General features: G+C 41.8%; 1 protein-coding gene across 29 annotated transcripts in view; it reads left to right on the top strand.

The window, feature by feature from the left end:
* The window catches only part of CADPS (calcium dependent secretion activator), a 481,890-nt gene that overhangs the window by 362,491 nt on the left and 92,313 nt on the right, over positions 1 to 27,086 (top strand). For 6 of the 29 annotated variants that reach the window (XM_045496967.1, XM_045496958.1, XM_045496955.1 and 3 more), the window contains 6 exons: positions 12,520 to 12,612; positions 15,918 to 16,024; positions 17,051 to 17,059; positions 21,298 to 21,318; positions 22,523 to 22,679; positions 23,743 to 23,884. In XM_045496967.1, the coding sequence (XP_045352923.1) occupies positions 12,520 to 12,612; positions 15,918 to 16,024; positions 17,051 to 17,059; positions 21,298 to 21,318; positions 22,523 to 22,679; positions 23,743 to 23,884 (529 nt within the window). Of the gene's footprint in view, positions 1 to 1,933; positions 2,003 to 2,873; positions 2,892 to 12,519; positions 12,613 to 15,917; positions 16,025 to 17,050; positions 17,060 to 21,297; positions 21,319 to 22,522; positions 22,680 to 23,742; positions 23,885 to 27,086 lie in introns of all 29 variants that reach the window. The other 23 variants (XM_045496969.1, XM_045496971.1, XM_045496986.1 and 20 more) reach the window with 12 other exon arrangements.

The raw sequence follows: 27,086 nt of genomic DNA, 5'->3' as shown, positions 1-27,086 counted from the left end.
AAACAACATCAAGATTTTTGCTTACTCTTTCTTGCCCCTTGAGAATATCTTGTCTTTGGGTAACATTTTCAAACCTGATGGCAGGTTGGTGTCCAGCTGTCTCTGATGGCTCCTGGTTTGCTTTAGATCTCATTCCTTCTTGTTGCTCCAGACCTAGGATGGTTGTTACCACTGCCCTCTCAAGTTTTAGGGAAGCAGGCACTGATGACCAAGTAATCACCCAAAAGGCACTTTGAGTAAACTCTACTTGAGAAGATATGGTTCTTTGGGACCTATTCATTTGCAAAGGTATTAATCACTTTTCATTGTTACCCTGTTGGCTGCTATAGGGTGATTTGAAAACCACACCCAACTTGACCAGTGGTGTAAGTGTATAAATGTGGAAGTTCTGTGTGCAAAACTCAGTGTGTCCGCATTCTGGAATCTGATGTTCTCTCACATGTGAAACACCTGACTAAAACCAGCAAATGCCCATTGTCTGCCTTCAGGACTTGACTGGGGGAAAAAAAAAAAAAGACCTAATCAACCACCAAATCCCTATCACTTACCCTGCCGAAGTCCTTGTTTCCTTAGAGAATTAGGTTAAGGTCATGTCAAATCGCAGTGTTCTGTACATTACATGTCCTCCCTCTCTCAATTTTGTCTGTCTGACAATGCAAATTGTGTACCAGTGGTAATGAATTCATTGCTATGCACCCAGGGAGAAACACTTAAGAATTGGGCACTAAAAGGATGTTTATCAACTCTTGACTTGGTAATGAGTGACAAAAATAGAGGAACAAGAAGATCATTAAAGGGCTATATTAGCAAATAATTATTCTAGCATTTACCTTCCCAGGACGTAATGATTGGTTGTATTTGGTAAAGTCAACCAGGTACCTAATAATTCTAGGCAAGGCCAGAGATGGGATGGGATCAAGAAACGTCCGGTCGCCATGGCTGCTGCCTCGTAGGCCTTGGTCTAGTTATTACTAGTCTTTCGGTAAGATCTGCTCTCTTCTTTCAGATAAATATATCCAAAAACAAACTTTAAGATCTGTAAGTAAAAATGCATTCATTTCCAAAGTAGATCAGCTGATCTGTAATTTCCTTTTGTGCCTCAATTCTTCTTGGTTGTGTTAATTATCTTTTGCACTGTGACTTTTAGGTCTGGGGATTCTTTGAAGAAACCAATCTTTTTTTTCCAACTCTCTTTTCAGAGAAGTACCTCATTCCACACTACCTGCTCTCTTCCGCTTCTCTCCTTCCTTGTCCGTGATTGGCTCAGCCACTTTTTGACATTACCTCTGCAAAAGTGGCTGTGACACCAATTTCAAAGCATGCTGGGATTGTTAATTCAGACAACCCAACATCCTCTGGCTGCATGTATCAGGTTTTCTTTCATGAACATAGTCCACCGTAGGTTGAGACATTGCAGCTTTGGAGATGCTACTACCAAACAACTTTCTTTTACGAGGTTCTGATCCTATGCTCAGAAAAGAAATCTTACGTTTTTACATTTGAGCCACAGCTTAGTCCCCTGAGAATTTGGGAATGAAGTTATAGTGATATCGCTGGAGACTATGTTTATGAAGAAATACCTCAAGAGCCTTAGATACTAAAGTCTGAAATCCTTAGTATCTTGGAGCCTTAAATCAATGAAATTCTGTTTCCCTTTACTCATGATGTTTTTGGTCATTGTACTCTTGCCAACAATTCTAAAGAGACGTGTAAAATCATGGTCACAATCTCTCTCGTGACTCACGGCATGCTGAATGGTTAATCCAGTAGATCTCCAATTTTGAAACTCCTTTTTTCTTTTATCCCGTGTTTATCCCAAAATACTCTGTGGCTATTTTCCTTTGAGCTAATGTAACGTATTCCTCTAACCTATGACCTTTAACCTCTTTACCTCTGACCTAAGCCTCTTGCATGCCCAAATCCTCTTTTATAGGGAAAAAGAGAGAAATGTATGAGCATCCTGTCTTCTGCTTGGCCTCCCAAGTGATGGATTTAACCATTCGTGAGTACCTACCGCCTCCTCGCCATGCTGTCTTCACTCTTTCCGTTTTCATTATTTCAAGAAAATCCAGATCCAAACCAACTCACTCTCCTTGCTTCAAGTTTTTTAGCATTGGCTTGTCTGTTGATTCTGTCTGTGAAACCCAGTGTGAGAAGTTCAGTCACTTTTTATCAGCCTCAAACAGGTTAGACAATTAAGCCATTTGTTTGTGATAAACTCAGATTTGTCCGTAAGTTTTTCAGTTATTCTCTGTCTGTGACCTGAATGCATTTTTACTTTGCTTGTGTGTAACCCCAATTTGTAAAGTGCTTGTCACTGGTACACAATCAAAAGGTAGCCGCTAGGCCGGGAACAATGCGTTAGGTGTCAGAAAAGGGATAGCTGAGGCAAAATCATGCCTTCCTTTCCATGTTGAAGATGTGAAACTATTACGGGTATAAGATCACACAAGGTGGTCCATCCTGTGTAAAAATTAGATCTTGTATGCCTCCTGTCTGTTCTCTCTCAAGCTGGGAAGCTTTTCCTTATTCTCTCGGGAGATTTTGACTTGTCCCTGTCCTCTAAGCTCTGGCTAGAACATTTGACTTAATTGTCACTTGGAGAGTTCGTGTATGTTTCATAGCTTGATTTCACATTAAACTTAATTTTACTAATTTTCTATTTGTGCAGCATTTTCCACCTCTGTGAAGGAGCCTTTTTTTGCTGGCCCCCACACTTCGGGGCGGTGGGAACCCAAGGGCAACCTTTTCCTTCCAATATCATGTATCACACACAAGTGGGGGGCATTTTGGTCCATTTGCTCATTAATCCTGCATATGTGTTCTTGTTTCTCTCTCTCTTCTCTCCTTGTTGTGCTCTCTCTTTCAAATAGAGAATCAAAAGGATGCAGGTGAACCAACTGTATATGCATTATAAACTGTCAGGACTGTGGAGTTATTATTGAGTTTCTGTTTTTGTTTTTGTTTTTTAAGAGCTCCTTAACGTATGAACTCCCAAAGACCGATGTGGAGTTGCGATGATACTTAAGGAGTTAATTTGTGCTGTCTGACTATATCTCTTGCACATTAGATGTTGACCTCTGTAGAGCAGAGTTTCCGTAAAGGCATAAGCTTTGAAGGAACAGAACTCTGGTTAGCTGCGGAGCTCCATTTCATCTTCGGTTTCAGGATTTCAGTGATTTGGCCTCACGTGCTTAAAAAAATACGTTACTGAACCAAACTACTCTTCCTCTTTGTTTTTCATTTCTTTTTTCTGTTCCCTTCCCTATTGAGAAGTTTGTGTTCTTTGATGAATGTTTATCAGCCAAGACGGAGAGAAGTTGTGTCCGTGTTGTTCTTGTATGTATCGTGTGGTGAGACAGGATGCGTGCAGAGGGTGGCTGAGCGGGGGTTGTTGCTGGAAGGGTCGTGGGAGGACAGGTCTTAGCAAGTTCTCTGGCTTTGGAGATTTTCGTCTTGTTTGGTCCCCAAACATCTGAGCGTATTTTGAGGAAAGCTTTAACTTAAGACTTTTTAATAAATAAAGCTCATCTCTTTTTTTATATTTATTTATTTTATATTTGATCATTGTTCTTGTTCTTAAGTCGAAAAAATCCTCAAAAGGTAATGATCATGCAATCAACGCTAAACATATTTCATTGAATCTAAGTTGATTGCATCTCAGATCAACTCAGAAAGCGGTTTTGTGCATGTGCCAAGCCCCGCGCTGGCAATAGGTCTTTGAAGATTCACAAACCTGTGTTCAAGACACATGAGCCTTTCTCTCCCTGAAAGAGAAAGTATTTATCCATTCATTCGTTCATTCATTCATTCATTCATTCATCCATTCATTCCACAAGTGCTTAGTGGGAGCCTACCATATGCCAGGTACAGTTGTGAAAGCCAGGGCCTAGTAAACAAGAGGGACGTAGCTGCTAACCTTACGGAGCATATGTGCAAATGGGCGTATAAGTGGAAATTACAAACTCAGTACACAGCAACACCGAGTAACAGAGTGACGTGCAAGAGTGCATTATCAGAAAACCATGGAAGTTCTCACGAGGGTGGTGAGCTTGAATACATCCTGAAAACTAAAGTAGAATCGGTGAAAGGAAGCTGGCATTGGCAAGTGGACAGGCATCCTAGATAGAGGGAATAATATGTGCAAATGCGTGAAACCGTACAGCTAACAAAAATAGCTAATCCTTAAAAAAGTAGCTAATCCTTATTCCATGTGTATTATGTGCCAGGTATGACCATAAGTGCTTTTTTATGTATTCATTCATTTAATCTTCAAAACCCCCTTATGAAGGAGATCCTACTATCATTCCCATTTTGGAGATGAGCAATCTGAAACACAGGTTAGATAACACACCTGTTGTCACCTGTCAGTGATAGAGCCAGAATCCGAGGCCAGACGTCACACTCTTAAATGTTGTGTAATTCAGTGTGATTGCTAAGCAAGGTGAAATCATAGCAGTAATGGGTGAAAGTTGCAATGTAGGCAGGAGGCACCATCTTAGTAATAGAGTTCAGACTGTATCTCATGGTCCAGAGGTTCCTAACCTAGAATCTATGCCAATGTTTATATGCATATGGGTTTTTCAAGGGACAAGATCCACAGCTCTCACTTCCAAAGGTGAAAGCTTTTTAAGCAAGGGGGGCAGCTTGGCAATTTGAACTCCGTAAAAATCATACTGCCCATACAGTGATGGGCAGAAAGGACTGGGTAGCAGCAAGAGAATAAAACGAGACCTAAAAAGAGTTAAGGTCTTGGGGCGCCTGGGTGGCTCAGTCGGTTAAGCGGCCGACTTCGGCTCAGGTTATGATCTCGCGGTCCGTGAGTTTGAGTCCCGCGTCGGGCTGTGTGCTGACAGCTCAGAGCCTGGAGCCTGTTTCCGATTCTGTGTCTCCCTCTCTCTCTGACCCTCCCTCGTTCATGCTCTGTCTCTCTCTGTCTCAAAAATAAATAAACGTTAAAAAAAATAAAAATAAAAATAAAAATAAGAAGAGTTAAGGTCAAAGCAGAGATGGGTTTGAAGCTTGGTATGTCCAAGGCCTCTTCTAGGCAAAACAGACCTAAATCACAATCATCGCTGTAATTGTTTCCTTCCTGATCTTTAAATCTTTTTTCTTATCCTTCCCCTCCCTCTTCAGGCTCCCGAGAGGGAACAAAGCACAAACACACAGATTTGCAAAGCCAACCAACAGAGGTGGCTGGGCACAGCTGGCGTCACCTATGTAAACTGGGGTGGACAGGTACAGAGTCCTTCAGTCAGGCTGTGCCTCAGTAGGCTACAGGACTCTGCACATGGCATTTCGGTGGGCTTACGCTTTCTGTTTGGTGGCATTATTAGAAATTAAATGTGCTATTTAATTACAGTATCTTAAAAAAAAAAAAAACATGTAAAAGGCTGCTACTCTATAAAAGAAAAGCTGTGACTCCTGCAAATGAATTCTATCATTTTAAATACATTTCGTTTAAACCGTCACACATTCTGAACCCAGCAAGCTCTGAGAAAGTCTATACTACTATTGGTGTTTTGCCTCAGTTCTTGGCTAAATACTTGCATAATTTTCTGAGCATCATAAGGATTCGACTGGAACTCGAAATAAAACAATTTTTCCTGCAAATATGCCAAGGATTTATAAAATTAGATAGATAGATGATAGATAGATAATTCAGTCTGTCCCTTAGTCCTATAAATAAGGCTTTATTATTACCCCTTTTATGGATTCAGAGAGGATAAGTGACGTTCTCAAGCAGGAATTGAACTCAGATCTTTCTAAATTCAAACACCATCCCTTTTTGTTTTTTCTACCATGCAGCCCTTTCAACTGGGACAATCTCCATTCATTCAGTGGCCAAGTTCAAAAGTATCTACAACTTTTGATCCAGGAAGACCACAACACACACACAAACAAACAAAAAACAAGAGGACTCCTTTCTGGGATTAGATCATTGCCCACCTCCTTTCACTGGGAAGTCTTCCTGAGGGCAGTTGAGATGCCCTAAGATTGCCAAAGAAATGAGGACTTGTTTTTGTCTGCAACTGACAGAAACCTGCTAGAGCAGGCCAAATGCATCCAAAGGATTGCCAAGCAGATTCTGTAGGGTTGAGATTCTGTATCTTTTCCTATCTCCAGTCAAACTTCCTATAGGTCCAAGGTCCTGTACATATTCAGGAGCCCCCACCCCACCCCTGGGCTGTTTTATCTGTCAGCCAAGAGATAATGGCCCCACCCACAATCCATTAAGCGGCCTGAGTTTTTTTTTTAAGTTTATTTATTTATTTTCAGAGGGAAACAGAGACAGAGAGAGCAGGGGAGGGGCAGAGAGAGAGGGAGAGAGAAAATCCCAAGCAGGCCCCACGCCGCCAGCACAGACCCTGATGTGGGGCTCAAACTCACAAATGGTGAGTCATGACCTGAGCTAAAAGCAAGAGTTGATTGCTTAACGGGCTGAGCCACTTGAGGTGCCCCTAGTGGCCCGAGTTTTCAACATGACAGCTGATGCTGTCCAGCATTCTTTTATGTACATCTTTTATGTACAGCTCCAAAAAAAAACACTACTTCAAAACCAGCCTGAGCACTCAGGATTTGTTACACCAAAAAGTTAAATCACAATTTTGGTTCCTATGGGTTTTTAATCTCTTTAGGCTTCATTTTTATTTTCTTTAAATTTTTTTTTTAATGTTTATTCATTTTTGAGAGAAAGAGAGAGAGAGAGTGAAGAGGGGAGGAGCAGAGAGAGAGGGAGACAGAATCAGAAGCAGGCTCCAGCTCTGAGCTGTCAGCACAGAGCCTGACGTGGAGCTCGAACTCACAAGTCGCGAGATCATGATCTGAGAGGAAGTCGGACGCTCAACTGACTGAACCACCCAGGCGCCCCTCATTTTTATTTTCTACAAAAGAGGCTGATGATGGTTCCTCCCCCCAGAGGGCTGTTGGAAAGATCAAAACACATATCCTAAATAAAGCATTTAGCACACTTCCTGGCACATAGTAAATATTCATTATATATATTAGTTGTCATTCTTTGTGTATTTTATTTAAAAGGAAACTTCTAGGGGCGCCTGGGTGGCGCAGTCGGTTAAACGTCCGACTTCAGCCAGGTCACGATCTCGCGGTCCGTGAGTTTGAGCCCCGCGTCAGGCTCTGGGCTGATGGCTCAGAGCCTGGAGCCTGTTTCCGATTCTGTGTCTCCCTCTCTCTCTGCCCCTCCCCCGTTCATACTCTGTCTCTCTCTGTCCCAAAAATAAATAAACGTTGAAAAAAAAATTAAAAAAAAATAAATAAAAGGAAACTTCTAAATCCAAATGTGTAGTGTAGACACATTATTTGATTTCAGAAATGGGATATAAAACAGTGCTTCTCAAACTTCAGTATTCCCTGAAGATCTTGTTGAAACGTAGATTCCGACTTGGTAGGTCTCTGGTGGGACCTGAAAATCTGCATTTCGAACAAGCTCCTACTTGACGCTGAAGCTGCTGATCAGGGGATTGTGATTGGGATGTCAATGGAATCTAGGGGGCAGCTGATTTATCATAAATGTCAAAATACCCTTTTATCATAAATGTCAAAATAAAACATTGCAGTATAGCTCTACATACATTTGTTAACTACTCACTAAGTTCCAGGAGCTCTGCCAGGCACCCGAGCAATGAGCAAAAGCAGTCATGGTCCCTAGCTGGAAGCCTATGATAAGGTAGAGAACACAGGCATATAACAAGTAATTCCATTCTGCTGACTATGGTAAAGGGAAACGTAAGGCACTGTTGCAGGAATGCAGCACACGGAGATTTTACCTAAGCCAGGGTCTTTGATGCATTCCCAGGAAGAGATGTCCAGGAAGTCAAGGGCTGGTTCCCCAGGAGGAACTGTCTGGAGTATTCCCTGTCTTTGTTGAAGTGTTTACTTCTGTTGATCATCTTTTCAGATGCCCAACATCCTGCCCCAGTGAGCTTGTGATCATGTACATAAAGGCTTATTTGGGGACTGCATGAATATTTAATAGTACTATTGAATCAGGGTTCTTGCTATAGTAAGTGACACACACACACACACACACACACACACACACACACACACGAAACAAAAGTAAAAAACTCAAAAAGCTTGAGTCAGAAAAGGGAATTCTTGCCCCACATAGCTAAGAAATGCCTGGACTCAGGAATAAAAAAAATTTAGTGCGTTTTGATCTCTCCGACTGCTGACAGACTTCTTCAATGTGAGTGGGAGTCACAATAGAAGGGGTTGAGACCAGCATGGTTATAGATAGCACCAATTTTTTTTATCCTAGTGAATGACCCTAGAGGAAAAAGAATTTGCCTTTCCAGGCAATTGTCTGACATTCTAGAGAAGGGCCTCTTGGCCCAGCTTGAGTGACATGTTCATCTCTCAGCCAGTCCTATTGCCCAGATGGTGTGGGGTGCTTTGGTTGGCCTGGCTTGGGTCACATGACTTCCTTTGTAGGACATTACTGGACATTCCCACCAGAACCATGTGGAGTAAAGAGGCAGTTCTCCTGAGGAAGCTTACTGTACATAACAGAGTAACAGATGTCCACTACTGTGTCTATCCAGAATTCAGTTCTTTTTTCTTTTTTTTTTTTTTTTTTTTTTTTTTTTTAAATTTTTTTTTTTTTTTCAACGTTTATTTATTTTTGGGACAGAGAGAGACAGAGCATGAACGGGGGAGGGGCAGAGAGAGAGGGAGACACAGAATTGGAAACAGGCTCCAGGCTCTGAGCCATCAGCCCAGAGCCTGACGCGGGGCTCGAACTCACGGACCGCGAGATCGTGACCTGGCTGAAGTCGGACGCTTAACCGACTGCGCCACCCAGGCGCCCCCAGTTCTTTTTTCTTAGGTGCAACTGTCCAGTCTTAAGGACAAAGCCTGATTTGGGGTACAAAGATACCAAGTTGGAGAAGAAACATATTATAATAGCATTATTTCTTCTTTATTGATACAACGTAATTTAGGTAAAAATTAAGTTAAATTATCTTAAATCATTTTTATTTTTTTTCTTTTTTTTTTTTTTTTTTTAATTTTTTTTTTCAAAGTTTTTATTTATTTTTGGGACAGAGAGAGACAGAGCATGAACGGGGGAGGGGCAGAGAGAGAGGGAGACACAGAATTGGAAACAGGCTCCAGGCTCCGAGCCATCAGCCCAGAGCCCGACGCGGGGCTCGAACTCACGGACCGCGAGATCGTGACCTGGCTGAAGTCGGACGCCCAACCGACTGCGCCACCCAGGCGCCCCTTAAATCATTTTTAATTGCATCAAGACATCTGAAGTTGTTCTCTGGTTTGGAAGTTTCAGTTATGATGCTTACTATTCAGCAATTCAGTTTAGTATATTTGTTAAGTAACCAGAGGCTTTTGGTAAGAGATAGAGTTACTGTATAGTTTATATGCATTTGCAACTACAGAATCTTTCTTCTTCCATGAAAGCACTGCATTGGGCAGAATCCACTGAAGATTTCCTTCCAGCAATATTTGAGGACCTGCCCTGGGTTAGGCACTGCTTTAGCCCCTAGAAATACAGAATTCAATGGGATAGGGAGAGACTGATGTTGAATGTAATTTGCTATTTTTAAGGGCCGTATGTGCTCAGTAAGGTACCAATAAAGGAGGTGGACCTTTGTTATGAAGGCAGGCACTCTCTTTGTTATGACACATGAAAGTATAACTCTTGTTATGAAGGAATCTCTTAAAGGCTTCTGAGCAGGAGTAGGACAGGCTCAGATACAGGCTTTAGGAGGTCACTCTGGCTGCAGCATGGACAATGAACTTCAGAGGAGGAGAGGTACTGAAGGCAGGCTGGCAGTCTTTGGCGACAGTTGAGGTAGAGATGATGAGGTGAATTGCATGTCGATCCCCTTGGCAAGAGTGTGGGCACATGACGTTATACAGTGGGAGATAAAATCAGGAGATACTTTGGAGGTAGAATGGACTGGCCACGCCATCCTGTCCTTACAGGGGAGAGGCAAAATGGCTACAATGAAAAGAGTAGAGGAAATGATGCATGATTCACCCACCTCTTTACCACCATGTACTTCAAGCTGTGCTAGCGACGAAATCTTCTGAAAGGGAGTGATGAAGATGTAAGACATGAAACGTATTAATGGATAGCGTCACTGAAGAAATCATGTGGACTTGTGAACGTGCGTTCAATGTATGGTCCATGGAGTGATCATTTTAGAGAGGCAGGGTCCTCTGGAAAGCAGGACGTGTCTATCTGCTTATTCTGTTCCTACACTAGCTCTGGTCTCCCCAGCTCCCAAATCATAGCAAACTGCTACCCGCTAGTTATTTCCAGTGATAGCATAATACTACCACTGGCACCTGCACCAACACATCAATAGGCTGGAACTTGGTAGTAAGTGGGTTTTCCATCAACCATATCCATCTCTCATTTGGTATTTCAGGGACTGGCAATGAGTTCACTGGAAGCAGAAATGGTCAGGTTATTTAAGGGCTAATTGGAGCGTCTCTCTCTCCTGGATGCTTCTCTTCCTTGGCTTAGCTGAGCATGTGGAGGAATTGTCTTTTTGTTTTTCTGCAGTCACATTTAACTCTCTCTCTGGAAGCCAAGCAGATTTAATTGTGTAAACATGAGCAATGGTAATTGGGTAAATGAAGTTGGAAACCAAGGTATGATGTTTTTGTTTTGCTCTGTGAGGAAAAAAAAAAATAGGGAGCTTGTTTTTCTCTGGTGGCAAACCTCACTGTCAGAATTCTGGACAGGCACTTGGCAAGAGGGAATCCCTTTACGAATTCTCATCAAGACCCACTGAGCTGAAATGTGTCTCTGCTCCCTCGGGGGTTATGGATCAGCCCAGGGACAATTCATTGTTTTATAAACCACCAGGTTAGGTATTTCTCTACATAGGTTCGGCTACCTGGGGGAAAAGAGTAAGAAGTTACACACTCAGGTAACACACACTCATCGAAAGAGCCATGAGGGTGTGTTACCAGCGACGTACCTAACTTTCAGCACAGCTGGGGGTAGAAAACCAGATTTTAACAAAACTTTAAAATACGGAGTGGTTTTTCTTTTTCCTAAAGCAAGGATCCACAGTGGCCTTCCTTTAAATAGCTTTAATTCAAAACTGATTTTTTCCAAATTCTGTTTATGCACAATCTTTTCCAAACAAAAGGTTTAAATAAGAGGAGAGACTGATAAATAATTTTTTTTTAGTCCTGCCTTCAAAACATTGAGGTGGTCCCACGATCAAAAGACCTCATCAACTTCTGCTTTTAATAGATGGTTTCACCAGAATATTCTTATTTATCCTTATTTCTCATGTTTTTTTATTAATGTTGCTAGCATTACATTTCCTATAAGCTTGAAGTAAAATTCATTTTCCCAGTTGAAAATTTAAGCAAACCCAGAAGCGCACTTGGCAATGGAGTATGTCCCCCTCACCGTGCAGATTGCTTTATAAATGAGGAACTATTAAAAAGGAGCAGGTCTAAGGTTAATGAGACACTCATTAAAGAGAGAGAATTGTAAAGCTGACAGTGCTCTGTGCCTGTATTGAAGGAGAGGCTATTGTTATAGGATGCTTGCTGTGCTGATATTGTAAACCACATGACAGATGGGTCAAGTGCTGATTACAGTATTCTAACATTTGGAATAGCAAGTAACATATTTGATAAGCTGGCAAGTTTTTATATATGATTCAACCCACAATATAAAAGCCACGAGAATTCCAAACTGAAAATAATTAAATGAGCTGGAAACAATCAGATACCACACATTTCCGTCCCCCCCCCCCAAAAAAAAATGACAGATTTTGACATGTTGAAATTCCACAAAGGGAGCAAGAATATTCCCTACCTCACTGGAACTAATAATGGCCCTTCATCTGCTTTTGTAGAGCAATTCATTCCTGCCTCCTCACAGTGTCGGAGATAACAATAAACATTTGAGGCACCTTAGGCTTTACAGAGATCTGTCCAGCATTGTTTCATTTGCTCTTAGCATCATCCCTGCGAGGTACATAAGAAAGATATTAACATTCTCACTCTGCAGCTGAGGAAACTGAAGCACAGGGAGGTTTAAGTAGAAGGTGTAAGGTTGCCTAAGAAGGTTAGGAAGCATGTTGAAGGGGAGAAGCCAGATCTTCCAGCTGTGAACCCATAAGTCTGATCGTTGGAAAAAGGAAGCAGCTGTTAACACAGAGGCGTTCTTCATTGAACAAAAGTGTATCTTCTCTCTGCCAATGATGCTGCCACCATCATTCATGTGTATCCGTCTGGATAAGGGCATCCAGTATTTGCATTCAGCCTCTGAGTGTCTCGGTAGGGTGGTGCTGGTGACGCTGGTAAGAGTCCTGTCCCTTGTCGCACAATGTCACGCCTCTGTAACGTTGCCGTGACTCCTAGAAAGGAGCAGCTCTCCATTTGTGTTTTATCACATTTGCTTGTTTGGTTGTTCTTTTCAGAGTTTGTCATCTTACTTGTCACCTTTGTAAAAAGTCACTTTGTCTCTTTACTTTTTTTACTGTCTCTCCTCACCTACCTGAGCAGCCCCCCCAGCGCCTCCTGGGCCTCCTCCACCCTCCCAAACGCAGACCAGCATGCTATCTCAGAGGCTCAAAGGCATGCCTAGGCCAAAACCAAGTACTGTAAACTTCTACCGTTATTGTACTCAGCAGCTTTCTAGCTTAGTTTGCTTTTCCGTTCATTTTTCTTCTGGAAATTTTGTTTCGGTTTGGAATACTGAGCTGCGTGCGGCTCCGGCTCTCGAGTGTGACACTGTAGGTTTTGAGACAGTCGAAAGAGAGCATTTATTTCCAAATGTCCACATTTTTTTTTTGTCTCTAGCTATGTCTGACATATGCAACATTTTCAAACCTCAATGTCAGCACAAAATAACATTGTTGCATAACATTTTGCATGATGATTTTTTTTTATATGTTATGAGCTTCAATTCTGTTGTATGAAATGTTTACTAAGTATATTGTAGTTCTAGTTGCCTTTCCTCAGTGCTCCAGCAGGTACACGATTGGGAGATAGGAATGTTGCAATACATTTCAAGACAGCGGAAGTGACAAAAAAAAAGTCACGTTTAAGCGCAAATTTCTCCTTGACCTCTGCTGGGGGAGGGGGGAGGGAGGACGTGCTACAGGATTTTGCACAATATTTTCTTTAAAGACAACATCTTAGACAAGTTGTTTCCAGTACAATTTTTGCCATTTAGCTAGTCAGTTAGCTACGCAAATGAAGAGGAAAATAGTATCTTGTCTCAGCAAAGTGGCTTGATCTACAGATAATGGAATTGCAGCTAATTAATAGTAAATGAAAATCTGCTCCATGGGTTAATTGGAAGATCAAGCATCCTAGATTAAAGGATCCTTAACCTGCTTATGTTAATGGTTGCCTGTTAAAGTAAAATTGCAAAAGGTTTTATTAAACATACTGTTTGTATATATACATCAGGCATACACATATCTGTGTACATGTGCACACACTTATAGAATGGCTGCATGCACATATACACTTTATGTGTATCTATCAATATATATTGTAGTCAATCTAAGAGTACTGCATATTAAAACAAATCTTCAGGTGGTCCTAGCTTAAGCATCTTGGATTTCTCCAGACATGAAAATCATTCACAGTTTTTTAAATAAAAGTACATACAAATGTTGGTAGGAATTATTTCATGTCTATCTCATGTGTCACGTACAGCTAGAATTCCCCCTAGATTTGGTGAGTATTCCACCCAAAAGGACAATGTTCTTTATTCTTAAAGCTAGAGATTTCAAAGATGTGCCCCAAGTGGGATTTCCTGCAGATTTGTATTAATGTGCAGGCTTGTCTGGTTACTAGAAAATGTCTGTAAGTGTGTGATGTGTGTATGTGGGTGTATGTGTCGAATGGGTAATAAGCATAGGATGAGGAATTTGCAAATTGATGTGTAAATGTGAATATCAACTAATAAAAAATAGTAGCTTATGCATATTTACTATCAAAATGCAAATACCTCATTCTACACATATTACTCAAACATATATACACAGTATGTTTGTAGAAATGCCTGAAAGTCTCCTGATGAAATTATGATAGCCCATTTAGGAAATTATAAACGGACCTGGTGCCCCCAAAGCACAGAAATCAACCTTGTCACTCTTTGTCTCTCCATACAGTCATTGCTCTGGACCAGGCGATGAGCTATCAACCCTAAACTCTTCACATGTCCTCACCCTGAGTGTCAGATATTCCCTGCCTGATCTGCACACTTATGTCCCCTGCTACCCCCTCATGCCCTAACCCTACCCAGCCATTTCCACCTGTGTGCGGTACAAACCATGGAGTGTCCCATTGGCCTGAATCCAGAAAGCCCACTTTCGCTCCAGTTGTGGGACTCTGTTGGACTGAAACTCCCAGGACCTCGACAGTCTTCCCCAACCCCATCTACCATTCTTCATTCCCATTGGCTGAAATACCCTTTATACAGTGGCTCACTGAATTTGTTTTTCATTATTAAATCCCACATGACTACTCGTCTGGTGTTCATTGCCTGTCTGACAAACGTACAGTGGAAAATGAGACGACCCTTTTAAATTTCTTTTGTAAATTCGCAGTCACCTATTTGTTTAAACCTCAGCTCCGCGCCCCCTGCCCCCCGCCCCCCGGCCAAACAACAGCATAAACAACAAGAAAACCTTCCTGTGAAGTTTTAAGTAATTTTCTCTAGTTAGAAAAATCCTGACGCCAAAATATATCTGCTTTAGAGGAGGGGATAAAAACAAGTTCTGGCAGTCTTTTTGTGAACATATATAACCTGGCTGTGGAATCACACTAACGGGTCCTACTGCCATTTCACCCCGTGTGCTCCCAACGTCTCCGAGGCTTCAGAGTTCGAAGGTTTAAACATGGAATAGAGGATCCCCTGTGGGTTCAGACTGGTTGAATTCAAGCAATTTCATTGGCTAGGAACATCATTACATTTTAAATAAAAAGATTTCCCCCAGGAAAAAAAAGTTTCTCATTTTTGGTAACATAATGACTTCACCAAACATTCCTGAATCCGCTCTTGGAAAGACTCACCCTGAACCAGGGTTCCCTTTGGTCTTGGGTCAGATCAAAACACAATGCTTTCAACATAATAAAAACTAACAACAAAGAACCAGTTTTGAGTACATTGTTGCCACCACCCCCCCCACCCCCCAAATAAAATTTCAATCCTACCAACCAGTGGCAAAGATTACCATCCCTTCCTCCAGTCCTCTACCCCCAACGCCCTTTTAATGATTCTATCCTGTCTTCTACCTAATAGCTCAGGAATGTCCGTTAGCTTTCAGTTTCCTCCCTGGACAACTTCAAACAGCCAGACGTTTGATTCTGTTTGTTCCAAATGAACATTCCAATACCTGTTAAACATCCAATACCTGTTAAACCCTGGACAACTTCAAACAGCCAGACGTTTGACTCTGTTTGTTCCAAATGAACATTCCAATACCTGTTAAACATGAAAAACAAAGCTGAAGTACCAAACGTTCAGGGACAAATCCAGGAAACAAACGTCACAGCAGTCAGGGGTCAGAGTCCTGCCTCAGGTAGCGCGAACACAGTCTAGAGAGTGATATAAGATAGTGCATTTATGCTGTCTTTAAAGAACGTGTGTACAAAATGTCACTCAATTGGAAACGGGCTGTCATAAACTTAATATAGCCTTACTATGAAAATTGGCAGCTGGAGCACTGCTTTTTCTTAATATGTATTATAATGAGGATGGTGTTAATAACAAAATGGCTTTATGGTCTGCTCACTACTAATTACGTGGCACTGAACATTTGCATGAACCTTTAGAGAAAAAAAAAAATTGGTGATGATTTGAAATGTCTTATCCACTAGTTCTAATGGCCGCAAAACTAGCCCGAAGCTCTCACTGAATTTTAACACCAATTCTTGTACTACAGAAAATGTAGGCCGATTAATCACTCCTGCCAAAAAGCTCGAAGACACAATCCGTCTTGCTGAACTAGTCATTGAGGTTCTCCAACAGAATGAGGAGCACCACGCGGAGGTGAGCGGGCCGGGTGGGAAGTTGTTTCTCTGGGTGTCCCTTAGCGGGAAAGTGCAGACCCCATCCTCCCAGCAATTCAAACCAACGAGATGCCTTAACACACATGTTCTTTTAACTGGCCTTGCAAAGAGAAGGCGAGTGGAAGTTTTGCAAGGAGAAGCCCTTGGAAGGTCGTTTAAAACAAACAAAAAGTGGCTACATGTTATACATTTCAGCTTTAAGTTTTCAGATGTTTGTAACAACAAGCAAAAGAGGTGAGTGTATTTTAAAGATAACATGTATTCCAGCAGCACAAGGTTATCGTCGGGAACACACACGATACTTTTTGGTCTTTTGTGGTTGTTGTTGTCGCCACCACTGTTGTTTTTATTTATTTTATTTGGTGTGTGGATCGCAGGCCATGTTTTTGAATTTATCTCTGTAACTTACTCCGCTCGCACGAGAGCCTTCACTGGTTAATCTCGGATGACCTAGGTTGCTAAATGCAGTGACGGAAGCAAATTATTCTGTGTTGTTCAACTTGTCGGTTCTCCAACATACATCTGAATAAATACAGCCTACTTTTTCTTTTTCTTTTACGAACCACTGTCAAAATGATCGTTTTGATAATAACTGTAAACTAAGGGATTTCAAGGCTAACTAAATCCCAAAACTGCAAGGACTTAACCCAACTCTTCCAAAAGAAAAAAGATACCAAGATGCCATTATGGTCAAACTATTTTGTCACTTCCTGTTTCAGAAACCGAGATTTAAAATTGCTCTTAAAATAACCTTTTTGAAAATTGCACTAATTTTCGCTCTTCCTCTCCATTCAGTTCTGCAGCAAGAGGGGAACCAAGGCACTCCATAAAAGCAATTTCTCAAGCACTTAAAATGATCATTCCCATGATACAGGAAAATTGACAGTATAGTTACATAATATATAATACACCATAAATCCAATCGTCCCGACTAATGCCTGATTGCATATTTAAATTTCCTCCCTGTTTTTCTACTGTTCCACTCAATCATGGCTGATCGTGGCAGGGAAAAGAGGTATGTGACTAAGCCGAATGAGCCAGCCACCTGCTGTCATAGTCTGTGCATGCCCTTCCAAGTATCATGTCTTCTACTGGGATTTTTCCTGGGTGCTCCTGCTTCCTAACACTGACCCGAGGAATGTAACGGCAACTTCCAGTGGACTGCTTGTGAAATGGCCCTCCACGGCAGGGTAAATGTGGGGGTTCTCTTGTGCGTGCATGAAGCGAGTGATATACTTAACAACAAGTGCAGTTACATCCCGACACGCGCCTCCTACCTGCCTGGATCCTGTCCTTAGCCTGTCTTAGTTTCCTACGTCCGTCTGTACTTACCTTTACCACAGCAGTTGAGTACCGAATGTAGTAACCAGTAGCTAGCCAGAGTGATACTAATCTTCCTCTACAACTGTCTGTATGTGAATCATATATACAGTATTTATATATAGAGAGAGTGTCAAAGAATCATGATTCCCCCCAAAACCCTCCTAAGAACGGGGTGAAGACCCTTTGAGGCGAGTGTAACTAACTCCTACAAGCGGTGCACAGCCAGGAATGAGAAGAGGGGCCAAATCAACCCCCTGCAAACCTGGAAACTAGGACCTACCTCCAGACATATAAAATTAAGTTGGGCTAGGATAATTTTTTTTTTCGACTCCATCTCCTAGAGGACATCCTTTTCAGATTGGGGGCCTTGGGGGTTTAAGTGACGGTAAGTACGTTCTTTCTGGGTGTCCACCGAATCGTTTCCAGAGCTCCGCAGGGGTTCTGGCCTGCCCTCCCCTGATTTGGATATTGAGGCTTTTCCCATGATGCCAAACCAAATCTACACATTTCTAAAGACCTGGATACGAAGAGGATGGCTTTCCTCAGTCACAGCTGTGCTGCTGTCCTTTTAACTAAAAGAAGAACAAAAGTGACAGACATGCTTCATTTGTAATCACGTGATACTCTCAGGCTGCTACAGGCTAAGGAAGGATGGATATTTTCCTAAATTACTCAAAAGAGGTACCAAAGGGAAGCTGATATTACAAAGAAGACGTTTTTGTTTGTTTTGCTTTTCCAAACAAGCACTTTTCTCAGTAAGCACTAATCATCATCTTAAACTGCCCTAATAACCATCATCATAAAAATATTTTAATCTTATGCATTGAAAAGGCATTCGGGGTAAGTAAATAGGGTAGGAATAAATCCAATTCTGTTTCCATGAGAAGTTAGACTGAAAACTTCAGCACACTTTGGAATTGGGAGACTTGATTCGGTTTTAGAGAAATGTGCAGGATCATTTCCTGAATTAGTAATTTCACCCAATCACAGAATTTCATGAATGGATCCAAAGTTACCTATCTGCTAAGCACCGAGGCAACCTACCTCAGTGCTTTTTGGGAGAACAAGGAAACATAAGGCAGTCTTGACCTTCAAACAATACAGTGCATAGTGGCCAGGAGCTCGGGTTCTGTGTCAGAGAAGCTTGAGTTTGAATTCCAGCTTTACCTGCCCCTTGCTTTATGATCTCGACCGGGTTACGTGACCTCTCTTATCCTGTAAATGAGAGAGAATAATAGAATCTACCTCAGATGGTCGTTTGGGGATGGAAGTCCACATGAAGTAAAGTGTCTGGCGTGATGCCTGGCACGTAGTTAAGTCCTCAGCCGAGCTTGGCTGTTGCATTTTTGGGGACGAATTGCTAAGGAAGCCAAATATATTGAGTATGTGATCATGAAAAAGGACAAAACCTATGTGGAAAGTGTCAAGTGACAGGTACAGACAGAATATGTGGAAAGAAGAAGGGGCTCTTTTCAAGGTGGAAGCATCCAGAAAGGCACTGTTTGTTCGGAGCGTTCACTTACAGATTGCAATCACCTGGAAAGCCCTTAAAACTTACTGATGCCAGGGTGTCACCCCAGCCAGCTCGAGGAGTCAGAATCTCACGGGGAGGAGCTGAGTATTAGTAATTTGTAAAACTGCCCAGCTGATTTCAAAGTAGAGCTGGGTCGAGAGCCCCCTGGACTACAGCTAACGAAGTAGAATTTGCTCTGATATGTTTAAGACGAGGTTTGGCTGCCAAAAAGAATGAAGTATGAAGATTTTTTTTTTCTACTGACCAGTCCTCCTTGCATCCTCTCTGATCGCTCAGATACACTCAAGAAAGTCACTAAACCCTAAGCATGGATCTCGGCCGTGGAGCCACGGCGTCTCGTGGCTCTACACAAACGAATGTGACAAGTAGACTTGCCTCCCTCACCAAAAAAAACCAACAATCCTTAGAATCATTTTTAATTCCAGTACAAAGTAATTAAATACCCCAAGAGAAAACATTCTCCTCAGCTGGAACTATGTCACACATACACACATGCACGATACGGTAGTAGTTGTCACATTTATTTCTTAATCTCAGCTTAATTCTGCTCTGAGAGCTGAAGTTATTCCCACATGCACGCACACACATACACACGAATAATGCCTTCACGTATCATTGCTCTCCCTTTCCAATCTCTCTCTATGTATACGTATGTATATGTATATATGTATTGTGGTACACGAAGGGGTACATATATACATGTAGTTTGTGTACAAAATAGACAATGTGTTCAGTGTGGTGGACTGTATTCCTAAAGCATACATCTTTGCCTTTAAATAATGAAATGAGCAGGTAAGTATTTAGAAGCCAAAGCACAACTCCTTATTATCTTTGGAAAAGATCTCCAAAGGCTTCGGATGCCCACAGACTTTGAGTTCAGTCGTGTACCAAAGTAGCATTCACCTGTATGAACAAGTGTGAGATAAATATAGTTGTTAGGTCTTGTTTTGGTGGTTTTTTAAAAATTTTCAAGCTTGCCTTGCCCAACCCAGTCACACGGATTCTGTTCATTTGATTGAAATTATGATAATGGCTTTTTGGTTGTGATTGCCCTTGCCAGAATCTTTTCTCCAGAACCTCCTGATGTGGTTCTGGAAGAATTACCTTGGGTGGACAGAAATAGATTTGGTCTTCGTTTCTCCTACAGCTATTATATTTAAATGATCTTCACTTTAGAATCCAAAGTTTCTCTGCCAGACTTCAATAGTGATCATTCATCTCATGGTAGTCATTGTTCTTTGTAGGGTTACCTATCTATATACCTATTCATGCAACAGCTATAGATAATTGCTCAATTTTATGAAATTCCAATGAGAGACTAGGCTCTCTATAGATAGAAGTGGGTGCTTATTTGGGCCTCTGGTTTGCAACGTCTCAATAAACCTAGTAAGAACCAGGCGTGAAGTTGGGCTAAGAAATTTGGAATTTCAGACATTTAGGATTGTTTTTTTGTTCTTTTTTTTCTCTCTCTCTTTCTTTTTCTCCACACCCCGCCCCCCCCCCCCCCGCCCCCGTCATCCTAGAGCAAAATCATATCTGAGTAGGCAACTCAGTCTTCCCAGTAACTGTTTACTTGGACTCACCCTGAAGCTATAAAGTTCATAAAATAACTAATGAGGAAGTACCAGCCAACATTTGGCGTGTCTTTGTGAAGTTTGCAAATCTCCTGCATCAGGATTAATGAGAGTCATCCCGCCATCTAGGGGTGGGGGTGGGAGTGGGACTCCAGCAAGTTCCAATATTTTCAAGGTCTCTGCCCAAAACACAGGTGGCTGGGAGAGCTCCGGGGGTGGGGCGGAGGATTTCTTCCTCTGCCGGATTTAGCCAGGTAGTGTGGAGCCAGCCCCACACCCCAGGGCCCTCGTGCCCAGGCAGGAAAACCACAATAAAACCTCATCGATTCAGACACAAATACTTGCGGCAATTCAACTGCAGATGTGGCTCTTTTCATTTTTCTGAAGTGGAATGTTTGACATGATCTCAACTTTCTCTGGAAATTCTAACGGCTCTTCTCACAAGTTTTATCCCAGGACCTCTGAAGTTAAAGCTTCTATCTCTTTGACTTCACTTTAAGCATCAGTGGGTCTATGGTCATTAGAAGTTTAAAAAAAAAACCTCTACATTTATGAGACACTTATATGGCAACCAGCAAATGCCTTTGACTTTCGTGCCCAAGTACTGACTGCATTTGAAAGCAGTAAAATGATATCTCTTTTTAGAAAACCCCATAATGTAGGCTTTTTTGCTGACAGGCGAGCATCTCTCTTCTCTCCTTACTCTGAGTCGGTGAGGTTTTACTGTAAGTTAAAATGGAAACAGCAGGTGTCAATTTCCAGCCACGCTGACCTTGCAGAATGGTCCATGACTTGATTTTTTCCATTTAATTTGCAAACCAGCCACATGTTGATAAAGGAGAAGTAAGTAAAATGAAATCTCATGAAAGAAGAGAGGTGGACCCCTATTCTGCCTCCTAGTGGCTGTTAGAATATCCCCAAATAACTAATGAATCACAGAAGAGCTTGGCCATTGAACAAACTCTTTTCATTTATGGAATTATTTCCATAATCATCTTTCATGTTTCCAAACGCCTTCCCATCTTTTTTTTTTGGTGAATGCTCCGGAAAGTGTTTCCAATGTAAATACTTTACGGCATCGGGTTGGGGGCTGGGGGACAAGACGGGCAGCCAATTTGCTTTTGTTTCTCTGCTCTCTTTGAAATCAGGAAAAAAAAGGGGGGGGCTGTTGACACCGCCACTCATTCTGCATGCTCCCTGCCAGAAATGATTAGTCAACATGCATGCATGCCTTTGAATGGCATTCACATCTGGCCTCGTCCGATGCGAATGTGGTCCCTGAGACCCTGCACAATGATTTCCAAGGACCCACGTGCATGAAAATGAGTTACTTCACTGATATTTTTTGGTTTTCAATGTACATACGTGTCCGACCCCCGGAAAAGTAAGTCCTGATCTTACTGAGTGCTTCCTAGCGTAAGCCTGATCTTCCCTACAGGCAGGATGCAAAACCAGAGGCTCCCTGCTGAAAGAGATTTTGACTCAAAAGTTTGGTGACAATTGCAACAATGGTTTCCTTTGCCTTGGTATGAAATAGGAGTGACATTACCGATGCATAGAGAAATAATGAGTTGCTGAGCTTGTATGAGACCGTAGACATTTAAGCCCAGATGTATAGATGTAAGTGAATAATAATTGCAAATTTTCAAGTTAGACCAGCAGAAAACCCATAAACACAGTGAAGAAACTCCCAAATTTGAATACCCTAGAGCAAGAGCTAGCCAACGGCAGTGACAAAGAGCATGACTCAAAACGTACTGGATTATTGTAAACTGAACAGAAGTTCCACGTCTGCCATTCCTCCGGCTGCGTCCTCTGACCAGCAGATCAGAATACGTTTGAAGGCAGGCCTGGAATTATGAAAAGCATTGCCTCGGGACACGTAAAAGCCCACTTGTCTGAAAAATGCTGTTCTTTTTACAATAAGGTCACCAAACCCTGCTGATGCACCATTAATCTTGACCAGTGAGGACTTGACTTCCTATCTTCAGTGGGAGAGAAAAGCTCATCGCCTCTTTGTCTGTTGTTTTTCTGCCAAATTTCAAAGGCCTTTGCGTGGTGGTCAGACTTGATGGTGGAGCATGCGGAGACGTTCCTGTCACTCTTTGCAGTGGATATGGATGCGGCGTTAGAGGTGCAGCCCCCAGACACATGGGACAGTTTTCCACTGTTTCAGCTGCTGAATGACTTTCTCCGTACTGATTGTACGTATCGTCTTCGACTGGTTGACTTTCCTAAGTAGTGTGCAGATAAATAGATCAATAATAGGTAAATAAACAGATCAATGAGATGTCTCCTCTGTCCCAGACAGACTACAGGCTCGTGAACCCCCTTCGTAGTTTTCTTATGACTTTAAAAACAACACAAGCTTACAGCTGATGGCCATTCTCGTTCTTCCAACAAATGTCCCGTTACAGGAAAGCCCTCTCTTCCCTAGGCAGGGGAACTCAAGAGCTGTGTGATAAGCGGGACCCATGCCTGTGTGTTTTATTTGCTTTTGAACAAGCTAATTAACTTAACCTCTTCACATTTTGAAATTTTTATTGAAAGATGTTTTCTAGATGAAAAACAATTTCCAGCTAAATAACACCCCAAGCGTTTCAGTACCTTACAGCAACACATAGCCATAAAATAAACCTTCCTTCATCAGAAGGAGGGGAGGGGGACAGAATGCTCTTTCTTTCTGGGCATGTCACGGGAGGGAGGGGAGTGGGTGCAAGGAAAACCTGAAAAACAGTTGTCGATTATTGTTTTCACTGTGTTTTTAAGAGTTAATTTTTTTTAATTTTTTTTTAATGTTTATTTATTTTTGAAGGAGAGAGAAACAGAGTGTGAGTGGGGGAGGGGCAGAGAGAGAGGGAGACACAGAATCGGAAGCAGGCTCCTGGCTCTGAGCTGTCAGCACAGAGCCAGACGTGGGGCTCGAACCCACGAACTGTGAGATCATGACCTGAGCCGAAGTCGGACGCTCAACCGACTGAGCCACCCAGGCGCCCCTCACTGTGTTTTTAAAGGAGCGTGATTGCTTTCCCTTTTTAGAAGAACAAAACAAACGGGTAAAATGTTTTTGAATTCCATTTTCCTCCCGCACAGATTGAATCATGAGCTTCAGTGCCATTCATATACTTTTATTACCTCCCCCCTGCTTCTTTTTCGCCTCCCCCAGAAACGGTATATTTAATATAGAAGACAATCCCTTCTGTATGTACATTGTATGCTGATAAACCAACTGTGGGTTCTTACCAAGCTTTTGCTTATCTGTTCTAGATAATTTGTGCAATGGAAAATTTCACAAACACCTGCAAGACCTGTTTGCCCCACTTGTGGTTAGATATGTGGATTTGATGGAGTCCTCAATTGCACAATCCATTCACAGGGGCTTTGAGCGGGAGTCATGGGAACCAGTCAAGTAAGGAAGCCTCTTTTGATATCATCGGAGTTTGGGTGCAAATGGCTGGACGGTCATACAAAAATGGATTAACGGTGTCACAGCTTTTATCATTAGCAAGGACAGAGAGCAAACACTACATGTTTCTAACTGTGATGCTCACCCACAAATGGGGGAGGGAGAAGGAGGTTGAGAAATGTTTTATGAAGTGAAATCTTTGTTTTATTGCACAAGATAAACAAGAAATAAGGGAGAGAAACCTGGCTGTGATGTTAGTACTGTGTAGCTGACTCCAGTGGTGATACCCCTAGGAATTAACGTTTCCCACAGTGTGTTCCATAGGGGTCTAGCCAAGCAAACTCGCACTTTGAGAGAAGACTTCTCTGTGGCCAGATATGTTTAGGAAAGTCCATCTACCCCACTCATCCACCCCACCCCTGTAGGGAGAAGCAGAAAGCACAGCGGCGTATTTGAAAACTCTGAGAGCATGGTAATACAGACCCTTATTTAACTCTGTTTAACCTGGAGCTTCCTAAATGCATTTGACCTCTTATTTTGTCAATGGGACATCGCTCCTGTAGGACCAACGACCGGAAATCCTGTAGGGTGTAAATTTGGCAATTTCCACAATTGCTTAGCAAATCTTAGATCCCGTTGGAAATGTCTGGCAGAATCAGTGCCGCCTGTGTCCCCAGCAAGAAGGAGGGCTGTGACTCAAGAATGCTGGAGGGTCAGTCTTAGGCTCCCCTTTCTAGAGAAGTAGAGGGCCGCTAGGTGTTGAGAATTTTCTGGTATGGTTTGAAAAGCTCCAATAAAGCCTGGTATTAATTTTGCCCTGTCAGATTCCTTTTTGTTTTTTCTTTTCTGTAAGAAAAGCATTTTGTTCTTTCTAGTCCTTTCCATCTTTGAGAAGTAACAATCAGTATAGAGCATCATGGGGGTAGGTACAGCACACTTTGAGGTACTTCAGAACAAATATCTAAAACATTTCCCTCAAGTTCAAGGACTTGACTTGTGCCCTGTCTCTACACAGTTTTCTGGATTAAGATTCTTCCTCTTCATATTACACTGCACGACTCTAACTGACAAAGAAATGAGTGCAAAATAGCTTTCTCAGCCACACATCACCTGCCCCCCTCCCCCACGTCTAAGCCACAGGAGAAGTTTCTTGACTTACCCTACTGAAAGCAAGTTAATAGGTAGTTGCTCTTCATTCGCAAGTACCAAGAAATCGAAATCTTGGCTTGTTATTCTCAGGTTTATAACCTTCTCTTAATATGGCCCTGCTGACTTCTAACGCTGGAGAGTTAAACTGGGTCCCTTAATGATCAAGCGTGAACGAGGGGCTGTATTTTTTTTTGTAAATGCTCATTATATTCAAGACACTTGTGCTGTGGAGAACAGCTGAGAAAAGGGAAGGGTTCAAATGAGTAATATTCACATTTTCAAAATAGTAATGGTCTTGAAATAGCTTGTACTTACTTGGGTTTAAATGTGGATGCTGTTACTACCAAACACGGTAGGAAATGGTTGGTATCCGTCACTATTTCTTCAAGGGCCCTGGGGTTAGGGCCTTGCCCTCCACTTACCAGCCAGAAGGCAAGACTTTGAAACTCTCTGAACTTCTCCTCTATAAAACTGACTTTTTAAAATGTCCCTACCCGGTATCTGAGAATTGTCATGAAGCTCTGGGAGAATGTCATTGACGTCATTTTATAATCTGTTAAATTCTTCAAGCAGATATCTGTTATTCCTCTTACAGCATTAAATATTCTCGATAACATCAGAAATAAAGGTAGAATCAAAATGACTTTCACAAATGGACGTGTTAGGGAAGGTTTTGTTGGGGATTTCTTTTGAATGATTAAAAGAATAAAATTTGAACTCTTGGATCAGTAATTTAAAGATCTGACCATTAGGGAAGCATGAATAGTTGTGAATAATAGCTTGGGAATGTTTTATGTAGATTTTTTTTTTTTTTCTTCTCAAGTAGCTTTTTGCAGGTCAAACTGTGCTCTTGGTTAGTGACCGTGATTGTGGTCTGTTCAATTCGTGGTAAATAGTACATGCCTTTTGGAGTATATGGACACATTTGGAAGTGCCAACTAAAAAATACATGAAATTACAACTCTTTGAAACCACACACATTTTATTAGCTGATTTGTAAACAGAACGTGGGTGCTATGACAGATTTGCAGAAATGGCCGGCACAAAATGAAGGGTAAAAAGACCTTGGGACTTCCTTTTATGTGCTAACAATGAGTCTCTCTATACTTCCTATCACGTGAAGAGAAAGTACAAACTCTTATCTGACCACTAGTGAAGAAGCAGAGATTCATTTTCCTTTTTGTATTTTTTTTCCCAAGTAAAGAATGCTCTTTTTGGAATGTTTATTATTATTATTATTATTATTATTATTATGCATACTCAAGAACAAGAAACTGACTTAGGTAAATAGATTCAGTTTGTACAACCTTCTCTAATCTTACCACGTGTTCCTCCATTACACACACACACACACAGACGTGCGTGCACACACACATACACATACACACACAGACAATACATACACACCGCCTTTCCCTCAAATAATTGTTATATTCAAATAGCTCTGTTCTTCCATTTTTCAAAAGTTGTGATTACAGGCACCTGATTATAGGTAAAATGACTGAGAAATGCATTGTAAAGCTTATTGCAAGAGAAACTAGCATTCAAGTTATTAAAGAAAAACAGCACTCTGAAAAGAAAATGCTACTGATATATTGAGTTTGCTAAAAACAGAAGTATTCTTTCTTCTTCAGATTTTCTTATTTCAAAATATAGACCTGCAAAATAAACCATAAATATAATCCTTTGAGCTTGATACAACTGAAGCTACTTGATAGAGTAACATGGCCAAGTTCTAGTGCTGCTTTTCTCTAGAAAGATGGCCTTCCATCTCTGCAAGGGAGAATGGGTCGCTGCATCTCTGTGTCCCTTAAGCCAGATAACCGTCATGATCAGCATCTCAATGCATTTGTGGAAAATGTCGTTGTACTGCTTCTATAACCACAGCAGAAGGCCATCAGCCTGTCAAGAATAGGCTCAAACTAGAGCCCATAGCGCCCTCATGGGTGTCCATTAGGAAAGGTCATAGGGCCATTGCTGGGAAGGTTGTCCCCAACTCTCCCTGCAGCCCTGAATATGAGCTTTTGGCTCTCACTAACGTTGGGCAGCCTTTCTA

The sequence above is a fragment of the Leopardus geoffroyi genome, chromosome A2 (genome assembly GCF_018350155.1).
Source record: "Leopardus geoffroyi isolate Oge1 chromosome A2, O.geoffroyi_Oge1_pat1.0, whole genome shotgun sequence".
In the NCBI taxonomy this organism is placed as follows: domain Eukaryota; kingdom Metazoa; phylum Chordata; class Mammalia; order Carnivora; family Felidae; genus Leopardus; species Leopardus geoffroyi.
This window is presented reverse-complemented; position numbering and strand designations above follow the sequence as displayed.